This window comes from Mauremys mutica, chromosome 7, assembly GCF_020497125.1.
Source record: "Mauremys mutica isolate MM-2020 ecotype Southern chromosome 7, ASM2049712v1, whole genome shotgun sequence".
NCBI classification, from domain to species: domain Eukaryota; kingdom Metazoa; phylum Chordata; order Testudines; family Geoemydidae; genus Mauremys; species Mauremys mutica.
In genome coordinates this window covers 75,012,038-75,024,550 of record NC_059078.1, presented here as the reverse complement: position 1 = coordinate 75,024,550, position 12,513 = coordinate 75,012,038, and the positions used below count along the sequence as shown (strand labels likewise).

Below are 12,513 nucleotides of genomic sequence, written 5' to 3'. Positions count from 1 at the left end.
CTACTTACATCTGCAGCTGACAGGAAGACTGCTGCCCATCCTCACAGGACAGCTATGCCTCACTGGAACAATGGAACTGTAAGTCAAATATGTGGAGCCCCGTGAATGCTGAAGACAACTTCCACAAGAGCTAGACCTGGACTATGGAACTCTCCCCTGACAGAGATGTCAGAATGATCACAGGCTTACCCATTCGCAGAACTAAATAAATGTCAACCTCCTTTCTTCCACTTAGCTTTCCCTTCATTTAAATTCCTTACACAACACACCCAACCATCCACTCACACACACACACAAATGAATAAATCCTATAAATTAATCAGTCTAATTCGCCTACTAGATGGTCAAAAGAGATATTATTTCTATTTTTAAATACATGAGAAGATGGTGCCAGCTTGTGTGGTGAATTGACTCTTTTTATCAAATGTGACATTTCCTGAGGGAACTGCATTTTCAAAACATTGTGGGGCATTTACTGGGCAACATCCTTGAAAGTCCATTATCCTACTTTGCATTTATATAGCACCCTTCATCCCAGAATCTTAAAATACTTTTCTAGCATCAATTAACTGGGCCTGACAGGTGGTGTTATCCCCATTTTACAGATGGGTAAACTGAGCACAAACAAGTTATGTGAATTACCCAAGATCATACGACAAGTTAGTGCCAGAGTCAGAAGTAGAACTCAGGAGTCTTGAGGTCCAGTCCAATGCTCTAACCACTAGGAAGATCATTCTTTCTAGTAAGAACCACAAACAACTCTAAAAATTATGCTCAGAACTTTTCTCCCTTGAAATTCTGAGGGTTCAGTACACAAAACCACGCTTATGGAAACTTATATTTTACATTGTGGCAAAAGTATTGTAGCTGAGTAACTCTACCAGCTGGGTGAACAGTGAAATTTGCTTATACCACAGACAGCCCACAAAAAGTCATAGCTCCTTCTCCTAAAGGAAGGATCGTGGCTGAGGAAGTTGTGTGGCAAGGTGATTAGAAGGAAGATCTTTTTTCCTGGCTCTGTCAGTGGCAGCATGAATGATCCAAGCACGGCCCACAGAGGTGAACTGTGCTCTCCTAAAAATAAATGTGGCAGAGGTGGGCTCCAGATTTAAGGATTCACACAAGGTTAGTGTGTATTGTCTGATGAAACCACCAAGTTTTGCCTTGTTCCTGGTTTAAACCATTCAGAAACACTGAGTTTTGCAAGATTTTTACCCTAAGTTATAAAGCAGGGGTAGGCAACCTATGGCACACGTACCGAAGGCGGCACGTGAGCTGATTTTCAGTGGCACTCACACCGCCTGGGTTCTGGCCACCGGTCTGGGAGGCTCTCCCATTTAATTTAATTTTAAATTAAGCTTTTTAAACATTTTAAAAACCTTATTTACTTTACACACAACAATAGTTTAGTTATACATTATAGACTTATAGAAAGAGACCTTCTAAAACCGTTAAAATATATTACTGGCACGCAAAACCTTAAATTAGAGTGAATAAATGAAGATTCGGCACACCACTTCTGAAAGGTTGCCGACCCCTGTTATCTTAAAATCATGCAGCAGTTCAATATCTTTTTGATGTCTGCACTAGAGCACATGTGGTTATTTTAGCAGCAGAGATAGACAATGCTGCTGCAGATTACTAGCTCCCTAACTACAGTTGATGTGCTGTAGATTGTGGTGCTGTCAATAGCAATTATGCATCATGAATGTTTTCTTGTATTTTCTCAGGTTTTGTAATAAAAGCTTTTCAAAGATCACTTGCTCACTCTTCAGATATAGAAATTAAACCTATGAAGGCACAATACAATGGAGCAGAGGGCTAAAGGGCTGTGGAACATCAAGCAACATGGCATCTGAAGTTGACACTCAGCGTATTTGGTTATCCACAAAGATAGAGGGATTATTTTAAGAGGCTATTGGAAGATTCAGTCAGACTGCAGTGCATCAGATCTCATTTTTATGGCAATCTCTGCTATTGGAAGTGCTAAAAATGTGGTGTTTTCTTAAAGTAAACGTTAAAATTTTGCATAGAGTAACAGAGGAACAAGAGGTATGCTGGTAGTACACACTGCCAAGATCCAGCTTAACCCATCACCAGTGAGTACGAAGAGTTTGGAAAACAGGCACACAAAATTGCAAACCAAATCATGTTTTCCTTAGGCTTTTCCATTTAAAAACTCCCAGGAAAATTATAAATATAACTTTGTAATTCACCAAATAACTAGGAAAAGGCAGAGGAGTCAATGTTATTTTTGCTTTACTGCAAAATAAAAGGGGAAAAAGAAAAAACTTGGTCTGAGATTTTTCTCAAAAAATGGGGTGTCACAGCGAGATGTCTATATCCTGACTTAGCTTCCTATATAAGGGAGCTGATTTTCAAAAGAGATGAACATCCAGCAGCTCCCATTGACTTCAAATGTTTTTGTTTCTGAAAATCTTTGTCTTGATGTTACACACATTTCAGGCCAGATTCTGCTCTCATTGACACAGGCATATATCTGGATTGACTCCAATGACTCCAATGTCAATGTAGTCTTTTTCTCACTCTTTTTTGTGTCATTATAACTTTCCACTTTTTAATTGCCTCACTGTTATATTTCTCACTCTCTGTCTCTTCAACCTTATATATCTCTATCCTGTCTATTTCCTCTCCAAATGCGTAACTGTTTTTCTGCCTTCCAGCTGATTTCTTCTACCTCTCTGAGACATCCTGCTGTGGGTTTCTAGCATATTTGTCTCTGGCAGCTGTTCCAGTTGTATTATCTGTTTAAAAAGCTATACTGGATGTTTCAGATGCCATGAACATTAGTGATAAAAATAGCACTTGACATTTGCAATATGTGATACCTTTCATCTATGGAAAGCAAATCACTTTAATTAAGCTCAACAATACCGCCGTGCAGCAAATAATACACCCATTGTACAGATGGGGAAACTAAGTCAAAAAGGCCCAAGATCTCACAGCAAGCCAGTGGCAACCTAGAAATCCTGGCTCCCAGTCTAATACACTAACTACTGTTTCAGGCAAGGATCTCCTTTTTGTTGTGTTTGTATAGCACCTAACATAATGGGACCCTGTTCCATCATCAGGACTCCTAGGAACTGCCCCAGTACACATAAATAACAACAATAATATCACTCCCAAGAAACACAATCATCCAGTAGACAATGCAGCATAAGGGCTACAGAAGAAGAATTTTATGCAAGTGTGTGAGAATGTATTTCAACCTGAACTTGTGCAAATCCACCCCTTCCCACTGAACTATCTGCAGGATGGAAACTGAGTGTTCAAAAACCCAGTAAGGTTTTCATCCTTTGCAGTTTTCATCCTTTATGTGGGGAAAAGAGGATATGCATGGAGGGAACACCACTGTAAGTCAAATATTAGCCATACAATCTGGCATCTTCTTTGCAAGCCTATGCACTAGTCATATCAAAAATCTCTTGTGGTAATTGAAGCATTTTACCTGCTGCAGCTTTTAGGGACTTGCTTATAAGGGCAACAGGAAATTTCTACTGCTGAAGGTAATATGAAACACTGACATTCATGTCAAGTCTGAGATTTCTGAGGTCTCCCAATAGGAAACAATGGGGCTGATTGATCTTTATGCCCTACTGTTTCCTGAGCTGGTTTTTCGGGTATAACTGATACACTTGGTTATGTGCCATTGAAACTGAATTGTTCGATTGCAATTTCTCTTCCAGTTCAGTATCAGCTCCTAATATTGGATGAGTTATATCATGCACAAGCTCTCCATATCATTAACACCCTGGGAACACTTCCCAGCACAGTGTTAATGCCAATTAAAAAGCTATCCTAGGCACGCTGACTCCACTTGCTGAAAAAGAAGTAAATTAAAAATCCAACCAAAATCCTATCAGTGGGTACAAGCAAACAGCCCCCTCTTGTCATAAACAGAAGCAAATAGAGTATTATTCATATAGGGACAGGGGAAAATACAACAGTAACTGATAAAGCCACAATCTGGCCCTTTAGCTGCAACCTCCGGGAGGGCAGGGATCTTTGCTTAGTGTAGCACTCAGCACACAGGCAGCACTCAATAAATAGCACATTAGCACTGAAGCAGCTGCCCCATTTGGATCCTTCACTTGAGGGAGCCTTAGAATAATAAAATCATAGAAATGTAGGGCTGAAAAAGACATAAAGAGTTCTTCTAGTCCAGCCTCCGCTGTGCTGACCAAGGCAGGACCAAGTATACCTAGACCATCCCGGACAGGTGTTTGTCCAGCCTATTCTTAAAAACCTCCAGTGATGGGGATTCCACAACCTCCTTCGGTAACTTGTTCAGGTGCTTATAGTATCAGTACAGTTAGAAAGTTTTTCCTAATATCCAACCTAAATCTCCCTGTAATAGTCCGGTGTTGGGGCCGTGCCCTCTCAGGGGCCGTCGGGAGCCAGGCTGCCTCACTACACGGCCCAAATCAGTCTCCGGGTTCTGAAGGTCTCGGGGTTCTGCCCCTCAGGCAGGGGCTGTACAAAAGGCACACGGTTACTGCAATGAGCCCCAGCCCTCAGTCAGGGCGGGGCAGCAAACACTAGTTCTAGGCTCAGATCCTTCCTGCAGGCTGAGCACCAATAAAGTCAATGGGCCCCGGCCCTCAGTCCGGGCGGGGCAGCCAATCAGTTCTAAGTTCCGGTCCTTGTAGCCGGAGCGGAGCAATCACAAAGTTAGTAGGCCCAAGCCCTAGCTCAGGGCGGGGCAGCACACAAGAGTCCAGGGGGCTCAGATCCTTCCTGCAGGCTGAGCAACAACAAAGTTAATAAGCTACGCCCAGGCCCTCAATCAGGGCGGGGCAGTAACACAGCAGTTCTGAGCTCAGATCCTCTCAGCAGGAGCTGAACACACAGGGGCACTAGCAAGCCCAGGCCCTCAGTCAGGGCGGGGCACCAAACACTTAGTACTAGGTTTTAGGGCTCAGGTCCTTACCTCAGGAGCTGAGCAGTAATAATAGTCTCAGGGGCTCAGGTCCTTGTCTCAGGAGCTGAGCAGTAACCCAGTCCGAAGCCCAAGCCCTAGGTCAGGGCGGGGCAACCACAATAGTTCAAAGGGGCTCAGGCCCTCGGGCAGGGCTGAGCAACACCAGGTACAGTTCAGGGCTCAGGTCCTTGTACCAGGAGCTGAGCAGTCACAACAATACAGGGGCTCAGGTCCTTGTAGCAGGCGCTGAGCCCCAGCAGGTAAGTGCAGGCTTCTCTGCCTGAACGCTGGTAGGAGGGGGAGCCTGCCACCCGTGAGTGGGGTGGCAGGGGGGACACAGGCCCACCCACTCCACTGTGTCCCAGCCCAGGGCCCTAGCAGCGGCGTGGATCCGCTGCAGTCAGTGGGGATCCTGGCCGCAACACACTGACATGGGCACGTCAGTGCCCTCAGCCGGACAGGGTTCGGCTACCCCCGGGCTACACTCCATCTCCCCCTCCTCGGGTACCTGCTCGTCGCTGGGCTCGGCAGCGGGGTCCCACACCATGGGCTCCTCGGCGTGCTGAAGGCGGTCTAGGTCGGGCTGCTCCTCCGGACTCGGGTCAGGGGGACGCTCGGGTCGCTCCTCGGGGTACCGGGCTCGGGGCAGGCTCGGCCAGTCCACCTCGGGGTACCTGGCTCGAGGGAGGCTCGGTCGGTCTACGTCAGGATACCTGGCTCGAGGGAGGCTCGGTCCGTCCGCGTCAGGGTACCTGGCTCGGGGCAGGCTCGGTCCAGCAGGAGCCCGATCAGGAACGTCTGTCCTCTCCGGCCGCTGGGCTCCAACTGAGCGCTGAGGCCGGGCTTTTATACTTCCTGTCCCGCCCCTTGACTTCCAGGGGGCGGGAACAGGTGGCAGTGGCTCCGCCCACTGAGGTGGCTGTTCCGGTTCCTCCCTCTCTGGGGCCGTCGGGAGCCAGGCCGCCTCACTACACTCCCTTACTGCAAACTAAGCAAATTACTTCTTGTCCTATCCTCAGTGGACATGGAGAACAATTGATCACCATCCTCTTCATAACAATCTTTTACATATTTGAAGATTGTTATCAGGTCCCTCCTCAGCCTTATCTTCTCTAAACTACACATGCCCAATTCTTTCAACCTTTCCTCATAGGTCAGGTTTTCTAAAGCTTTTACATTTTTTGTAGCTCTCCTCTGGTCTCTCAAATTTGTTCACATCTTTCTTAAGGTGTGGTACCCCAAACTGGACACAGTACTCAGCTGAGGTCTCACCAGTGCCAAGAGATAGGAGCAGTTACCTCTCGTGTCTTACATATGATACTCTTAATACACCCCAGAATGACATTTGCCTTTTTCACAACTGCATCACACTGTTGACTCACATTCAGTGTGAGATCCACTATCATCCCAGATGCTTGTCTGCAGTACTACCGCCTTGCCAGTTATTCCCCATTTTGTAGTTAGCATTTGATGTTTTCTTCCTAAGTGAAGTACTTTGACAGTGTCTTTACTGAATTTCATCTAATTGATTTCAGACCAATTTTCCAATTTTTCAAGGTCATTTGAATTCTAATCCTGTCCTCCAAAGTGCTTTGCAACCCATTCCAGCTTGGTGTCATCCGTAAAATATTGGTGTCATCCATGGAAATATTGAATAGCACTGGACATAGGACAGTTCCCTGCAGGACCCCACTAGATATTTCCTTCCTGTTTGACAGTGAACCATTGAAATTACTCTGAGTTTTTTCAACCCATTACACATCTAGACTATCTGTTAAATTAGTAACAGAGGAATGCATTGAATTGGCCTGCTGGTAAATTTGATTTTATTTTCTCATTTTTCTTCATGGCACATCCAAGTTCTAAGCAAGACTGGAAAGGAACATACCAAAGTACTGCCAGAATAGAGGTCTTCACGCTACTTCCAACCCACTCAGACAAGGAAATCTCAGACCAGAGAGGCTTGGAGAAGCACTTAAATGGTAGGGTCACCGTCTCCTGGCTTCTGGACAGCAATCCCATGTCTCCCCTTATGAGAGCTGCCCAGCATCCTCTTAAGTTTCTGAGCCTAGCTAATTGCCTATCAGAGACGCACTTCTAGCTGGGACTCTGAGACCACCTGAGATCTAAGCCAAAAAAACACCTCTCTCTCCCGCTCCTAACCATCTACCAACCTGCAGCCCCTACCTGGGGTTTAAGTGATTTGATTATTTTTGAGTGAACCCTTAGCATCAGGGTGAATTTCATCCTGTCTGAAATGGCACAAGAGTCACATTTTGCTTCATTGTATACTAATGGATTTTCAGTCCTCTTGTAGGCTTGGTCTATGTTGGGATTTTGCCTCGATTACAGTAGTCACTGGCCAGCCACTGATGTAGCTTCCCCAGAACAAACCCCAAGTGTAGACAAGAAAAGCTGGGATCTACCTGAGTGTCAGGGGTAGTATCCACTGGTGCAAATCACAGCTTTCCTGACTGCACTGGGGGGTTTACTTGGTGTGGGTACACTGGTGCTGGCCTTCGATTGCTGGAGTCAGAGCAAATTCCCACTGGCTCTGCAGCTTCAGTCTGCTTATAGTGAAACTCAGGTTCACCATGGGCAGTCTCCAGCTGAGCTAATTCCACTGGAAAATGCATCACTTAACACTATAAGCTATGTGCTAGATGGTACATTTCTAGGATCATCATTCCTTCCCCTCTTCTCTGGTCGATGTTGCCACTCTCCCATTGGTGGGAAGAGCTGAAGAAGAAACTCTGATCCCTCATGTCACAGAGCCCAGGAAGGAGTAAAGAAGACTCAGACTACGTCTACACTATGGGGACTGCAGCAGCACAGATACGGCACCATAGCTATGCAGCCATAACCTCTTAGTGTAGATACGGCCTACAGCGACGGACAGGATTTTTCCATCACTGTAGGACCACTGACCTCTCAAGCAGTGGTAGCTAGGTTAATGGAAGCATTCTTCCATTGACCTACCTTCATCTACACTGGAGTTTAAGTTGGCATAGCTACATTGCTCAGGGATGTGGATTTTTCACACACCTGAGCAATGTAACTATGTTAACCTAAAATTCATGATCCAACCTAAAACTTAAGTGTAGACCAGACCTCAGGCTGGTGTTGCTGGAGTCTGCCCCACCAGGAGTGGCCCTTTGTCCTACAGCTGCAGAAACTGAAGAGAATCCATGCCATCAATCCCAAAAGGAAGAGAAGGATAATTTTTGCAACATTGGTCCTTTCCTGTTAGAGTGAAATTCCACTGGCTATATCTTCACCACCACTGAAATGCAGATGTGTCTGGAGTAGAAGTAACCAGTACATAGCACTCCAAACAAGAGTGGGCTGGGGATACTTTTCCCAACCACACCATGACAAACACCTCCTGTTACAAAACATGCCAAAGAAACTTTAGGGTGAAATTTTCCAAAGCATGGTGTTGCGCCATTGATGACAATGGGAGCAGAATTAGGCCCAGGCTGAGAACTTTTTAAAAATCTCACTCACTTTAATTCCAACCAGAACAGATAGTGCCTACCTTTTATGGGGCTCATTCAAAAGCTAGTAACTACAGCCAGACAAGAGTAAACACAAAACAGAGTTCCAGTGCTGCATTTGGGTGCATTGCTTTGCTATTTTTTTTTAAACCATAAAACCTTTAAGGTAGAGCTGGTTGGGAAATAGAACCTCCAAAATTTTCAATAAAAAAAAGGGATTTTTTTTACCCCAGTTAGTTAAAAAAAATCACAAAAATATTGTGACAGTAAATATTCAACCATTTCTACTTTAAACATAAAAAGGATGATAATTATTTGAAGAAAAACCTCGTGTGTGTTCTCTCTTATTTTCATTTCAATGTACAGTTAAGCTGTCATTAATAATTATCAACAACTCTGTTCTCTTCCCATAAGCATCTGCCTGGGCAGACAAGAATCTCTCTTAATATCACAAATCATTTATGACCTCACAACACTCATGCTCGGATGCTCTGGTTGAATCAGGTGACCAATAGTGTGTGAGAGAAGAATAACGATTTTAAAATGCAGTTTGCATTCAAACAAGTCATTTTAAATGAAGCAAGGTCTATAAAGAGAGAAAGAATAACATTTAAGTCCATCAAAGGCAAAGCTACTAGAACATTTTGGGCATATGTTAATGGACACTGTAACAAAATAAATTGTATGCTTTCCCATACCTTTGTAATGATTCAGGCAACAAAGGACAGCAATTTTAGAATTTATTTAAACACATTTACTGTGATACTGACCAACAGGTGTGTCTTCTGAAAGGCTGAGAAGTGCCATGTTCCCATTAGTGCTGCTGGCTCCATTATCAAAGAAGTAGGGGGCATAATTTGCCTGAGCTGCAATTAAAACAAAGCAGAATCCAAAGAAAAGCATTTCATAAACTGCAGTAACTTAGATTTCCTATCCTGCCTCTGTCTGTGTACAAAGAATGATGAGCCCTTTGGGAAATAATGTGAGTTCGTATGTAACATATCCAATTACACTCATGAACTTTTTACCTTTTAAATTATATATATGTTAAATTGCTCCCCTATGGTGTTGTACCAATAATTCACATAAATACCGCACAGCAGCATTTAAAGAATATGAGTGTAGAAAAAAAGAACTAAACAGGATATGTTTAAAGAGCCTCAAACATTCAGAAACGGCGTGTTGCAAAGTAACCTTCACGCCCATTCACCATTTCTGTATGCAGTTCCCATACACTCTGTGTGTATATGTCTGACACCTGGCCAATGGCTAAGTAATAACCTATCAATATTCTAAATATATTTTGAAATTACACCTACTGAATGAGCAATAAGCCATAATTAAATAGTTACTTACTTGCTGCCAGACAATAAAGTTAAAGAAAAAAAAAGAAAGCAAATTAGTTGTCATTCTAATCACTCTCAATTAAAAATCAAAATAGCCCATTTGAAACAAAATTTCAAATATGCAAACAGGAGGAGGGGGTAACGTGCACAGTGATCAGTCTCTCAGGAAACAATTTCAGGACCACATTATCCCATCAGTAAGGATTACTATAGGATATGCCATGTCCTTCTATTTGTTTATTAACAAAGAGAAAGCCGTACTCACCCAGGCAAACATGCACCAAATTGAGAAATAAAGATGGGGCGAAATGCCTTACATGCTTCATCCCACTGAAGGAAAGGCTAATTTCTTCTCTGTTTCAAAGGTGTTTTGGTTTGTTTTTTTTGTCTAAAGGGACTTGCAAAGTCTCCTTCAGACCTGTGCGGTGGTGAAATGTGCAAGAGGCAGTAACAGATGTTAAGATGTTAAGCGGATGACACGTCTTAATTTCTGAGGAATTTAAAGAAGCTCCTTCCTACCACCTAATTAGACCAATTACTTTGCAAGGAGCTGTGGGACTCATTTCTGATACAAGGTTGGGAGGAATCAACATCATTCTCACAGGATCGGTTGTTTGCACTGTGTTTAGGTTGCCTAATGAGCCATTCTTCACTGCTTGAATATAGAAGCCAGAAGGCAGGTAAAGTTGAATTTTTAAAAATATATGTCTTATTCTCTAATTTACTCCTCTGCTTTTCAGAGCTAAGAGGGATTTTTATTTATTTTAGATTTTGGCTTCATTGAGAAACAAAGGGGTAGGAACTCAAAACAAATGCATGGTACATTAAGCATCAATACTTTAATATCAATACTTTAAAGGAGGACAGTCATCAATTACAACAGAAAATATCATAGACAGAAGCCAGCAATGGGTTTTTTTTATTCATGAGATGGCCTAAAGATTTGTTTTCTAAATGTCTGGATTTCAGTTAAATTTTTGATGCATCTTTTATAGCTGGTATATAACTTATAATTAACACCCTGAAACTTAAAAAAAAAGCATTCCAAAGAAAATATTAACGAAATAGGTTTTTTTCTCTTTGTTTTCTGTTTCATACAGTTAAAAGTGTATTTCATGCTACACAAATATATATATATTCAGTAAATTCGGGGGGAAAGAAACCCACACTGGAAAATGCATATAAACAAAACATAAGAGAAACTTGGCAAATGGTAATAATTCCTAAAGGGAGATGTTTAAGCAGCCTTCTAGCTGTCAGCTTGATGCAGAATTCTTTCCCTTTAAGAATGCTCTAATGTATTTTAATGATGTTTTTGAATTTACAGAACAGCACACAAAAAACAACCCCCTCAGAAGTTAGCAAGAAATTAACACAAGTCCTTTTTCTCTTTGCCCAGGATTTTTATTTTTTTAAATAAACTACTTTGCTACTCTGGTGTGATCAAAGTTACTTTTTCTTCTGGCAGACATGAACTATATACATTGGGACTGAAAGTGAATTGGAAGTGACGGCGTTAGTGAGATCAGTCCAGTTTCCAGTGGACAGGTAGCCACGTCACCATACCCACACATCACAACTGCACTATCTAGGCACTCTTGCTAGGAGCTCTCAGTAAAGGCAGAGAATACCAACTGATCATGGAGAATGAAATAATCTCTCTCTTCCTAAAGGTAGTTCTCTCTAAATCATACCCCATGGTCTGGATCCAAAGCACAGCATTTACGCATGTGCTTACCTTCACTAGGATTACTCACACACTTCCGTGCTTTGCTGGATGGAAGCCATTGCCGATGGGAGTAGGACTGATCCTTGGTGGGAATAATTTGCACTGTGTTGTCCATGTCCTAGAGGGCCCAACCATGCAGCAGCTGCAGACTGGGCCCCAGTGGATGTACTCCATTTGTCAGCACTTTTGTGATCATTCCATTCATTTTACTATTATTAACTAAGCATTTGGAACAAGCTTTCTGTCCTTTCCAGCTGCCTTAGACAGGCCAAACGCCGACTCCTTACTCAGCAAGACTCCTATTGGCTTCAGTGGGACCTTTGCCTGAGCAAGGAGTGCAGGATGTGGCTCCATGAGTGGGTGAAAAGCACATGAATTATTTCTGAAACATATGAGTGCCATGGGTTCGGCCCAGCTTGTTACCTGGAACTCCCAGGCTTGGTTTAATGAACAAAGGGTTAAATTGCCCCCGTGTATGTTCTTCTTGCAGAAGAAACAGGAAAATCTTCAAGTTGCTACTCACAGGGCCTGATCCAAAGCCAACTGAAGTCACTGGAAAGACTCCTACAGGATCAGACAGAGTTCTTTCTATATTGCTCTGTGGATAGTAAGTGTTTCCCATCCCACTCAAGGAAATGGCAGGGGATATGGTCAACAAACACATAGACTTCTGGGGACCAGTCAGAAGCTACGGTCACCTCTACAGAGGCCTGAGCTGCTTCACAACCTCCTGACCCTTTCCCTTAAGCTTCTAGGCATCTGGAAGCATGGATCCAGCTGGCAGCTGCTGCCCCCTGATAAGGTAATAAATAATAATTGGAGATATACCAATCTCCCAGAACTGGAAGGGGCCCTGAAAGGTTATTGAGTCCAGCCCCCTGCCTTCACTAGCAGGACCAAGTACTGATTTTTGCCCCAGGTCTCTAAGTGGCCCCCTCAAAGATTGAACTCACAACCCTGGGTTTAGCAGGTCAATGCTCAAACCACTGAGCTATCCCT

At 43.4% G+C, this 12,513-nt stretch overlaps 1 protein-coding gene across 1 annotated transcript in view; it reads right to left on the bottom strand.

Moving 5' to 3' along the window:
- Positions 1 to 10,111, bottom strand: part of CDHR1 (cadherin related family member 1) — a 59,874-nt gene extending 49,763 nt beyond the window's left edge. The window contains exons 1-2 of the mRNA XM_045025425.1: positions 10,051 to 10,111; positions 9,210 to 9,305 (exon numbers count right to left, since the gene is read on the bottom strand). Coding sequence (XP_044881360.1) covers positions 9,210 to 9,305; positions 10,051 to 10,111 — 157 coding nt within the window. The remainder of the gene's footprint in view (positions 1 to 9,209; positions 9,306 to 10,050) is intronic.
- Positions 10,112 to 12,513: the final 2,402 nt, after the last annotated feature.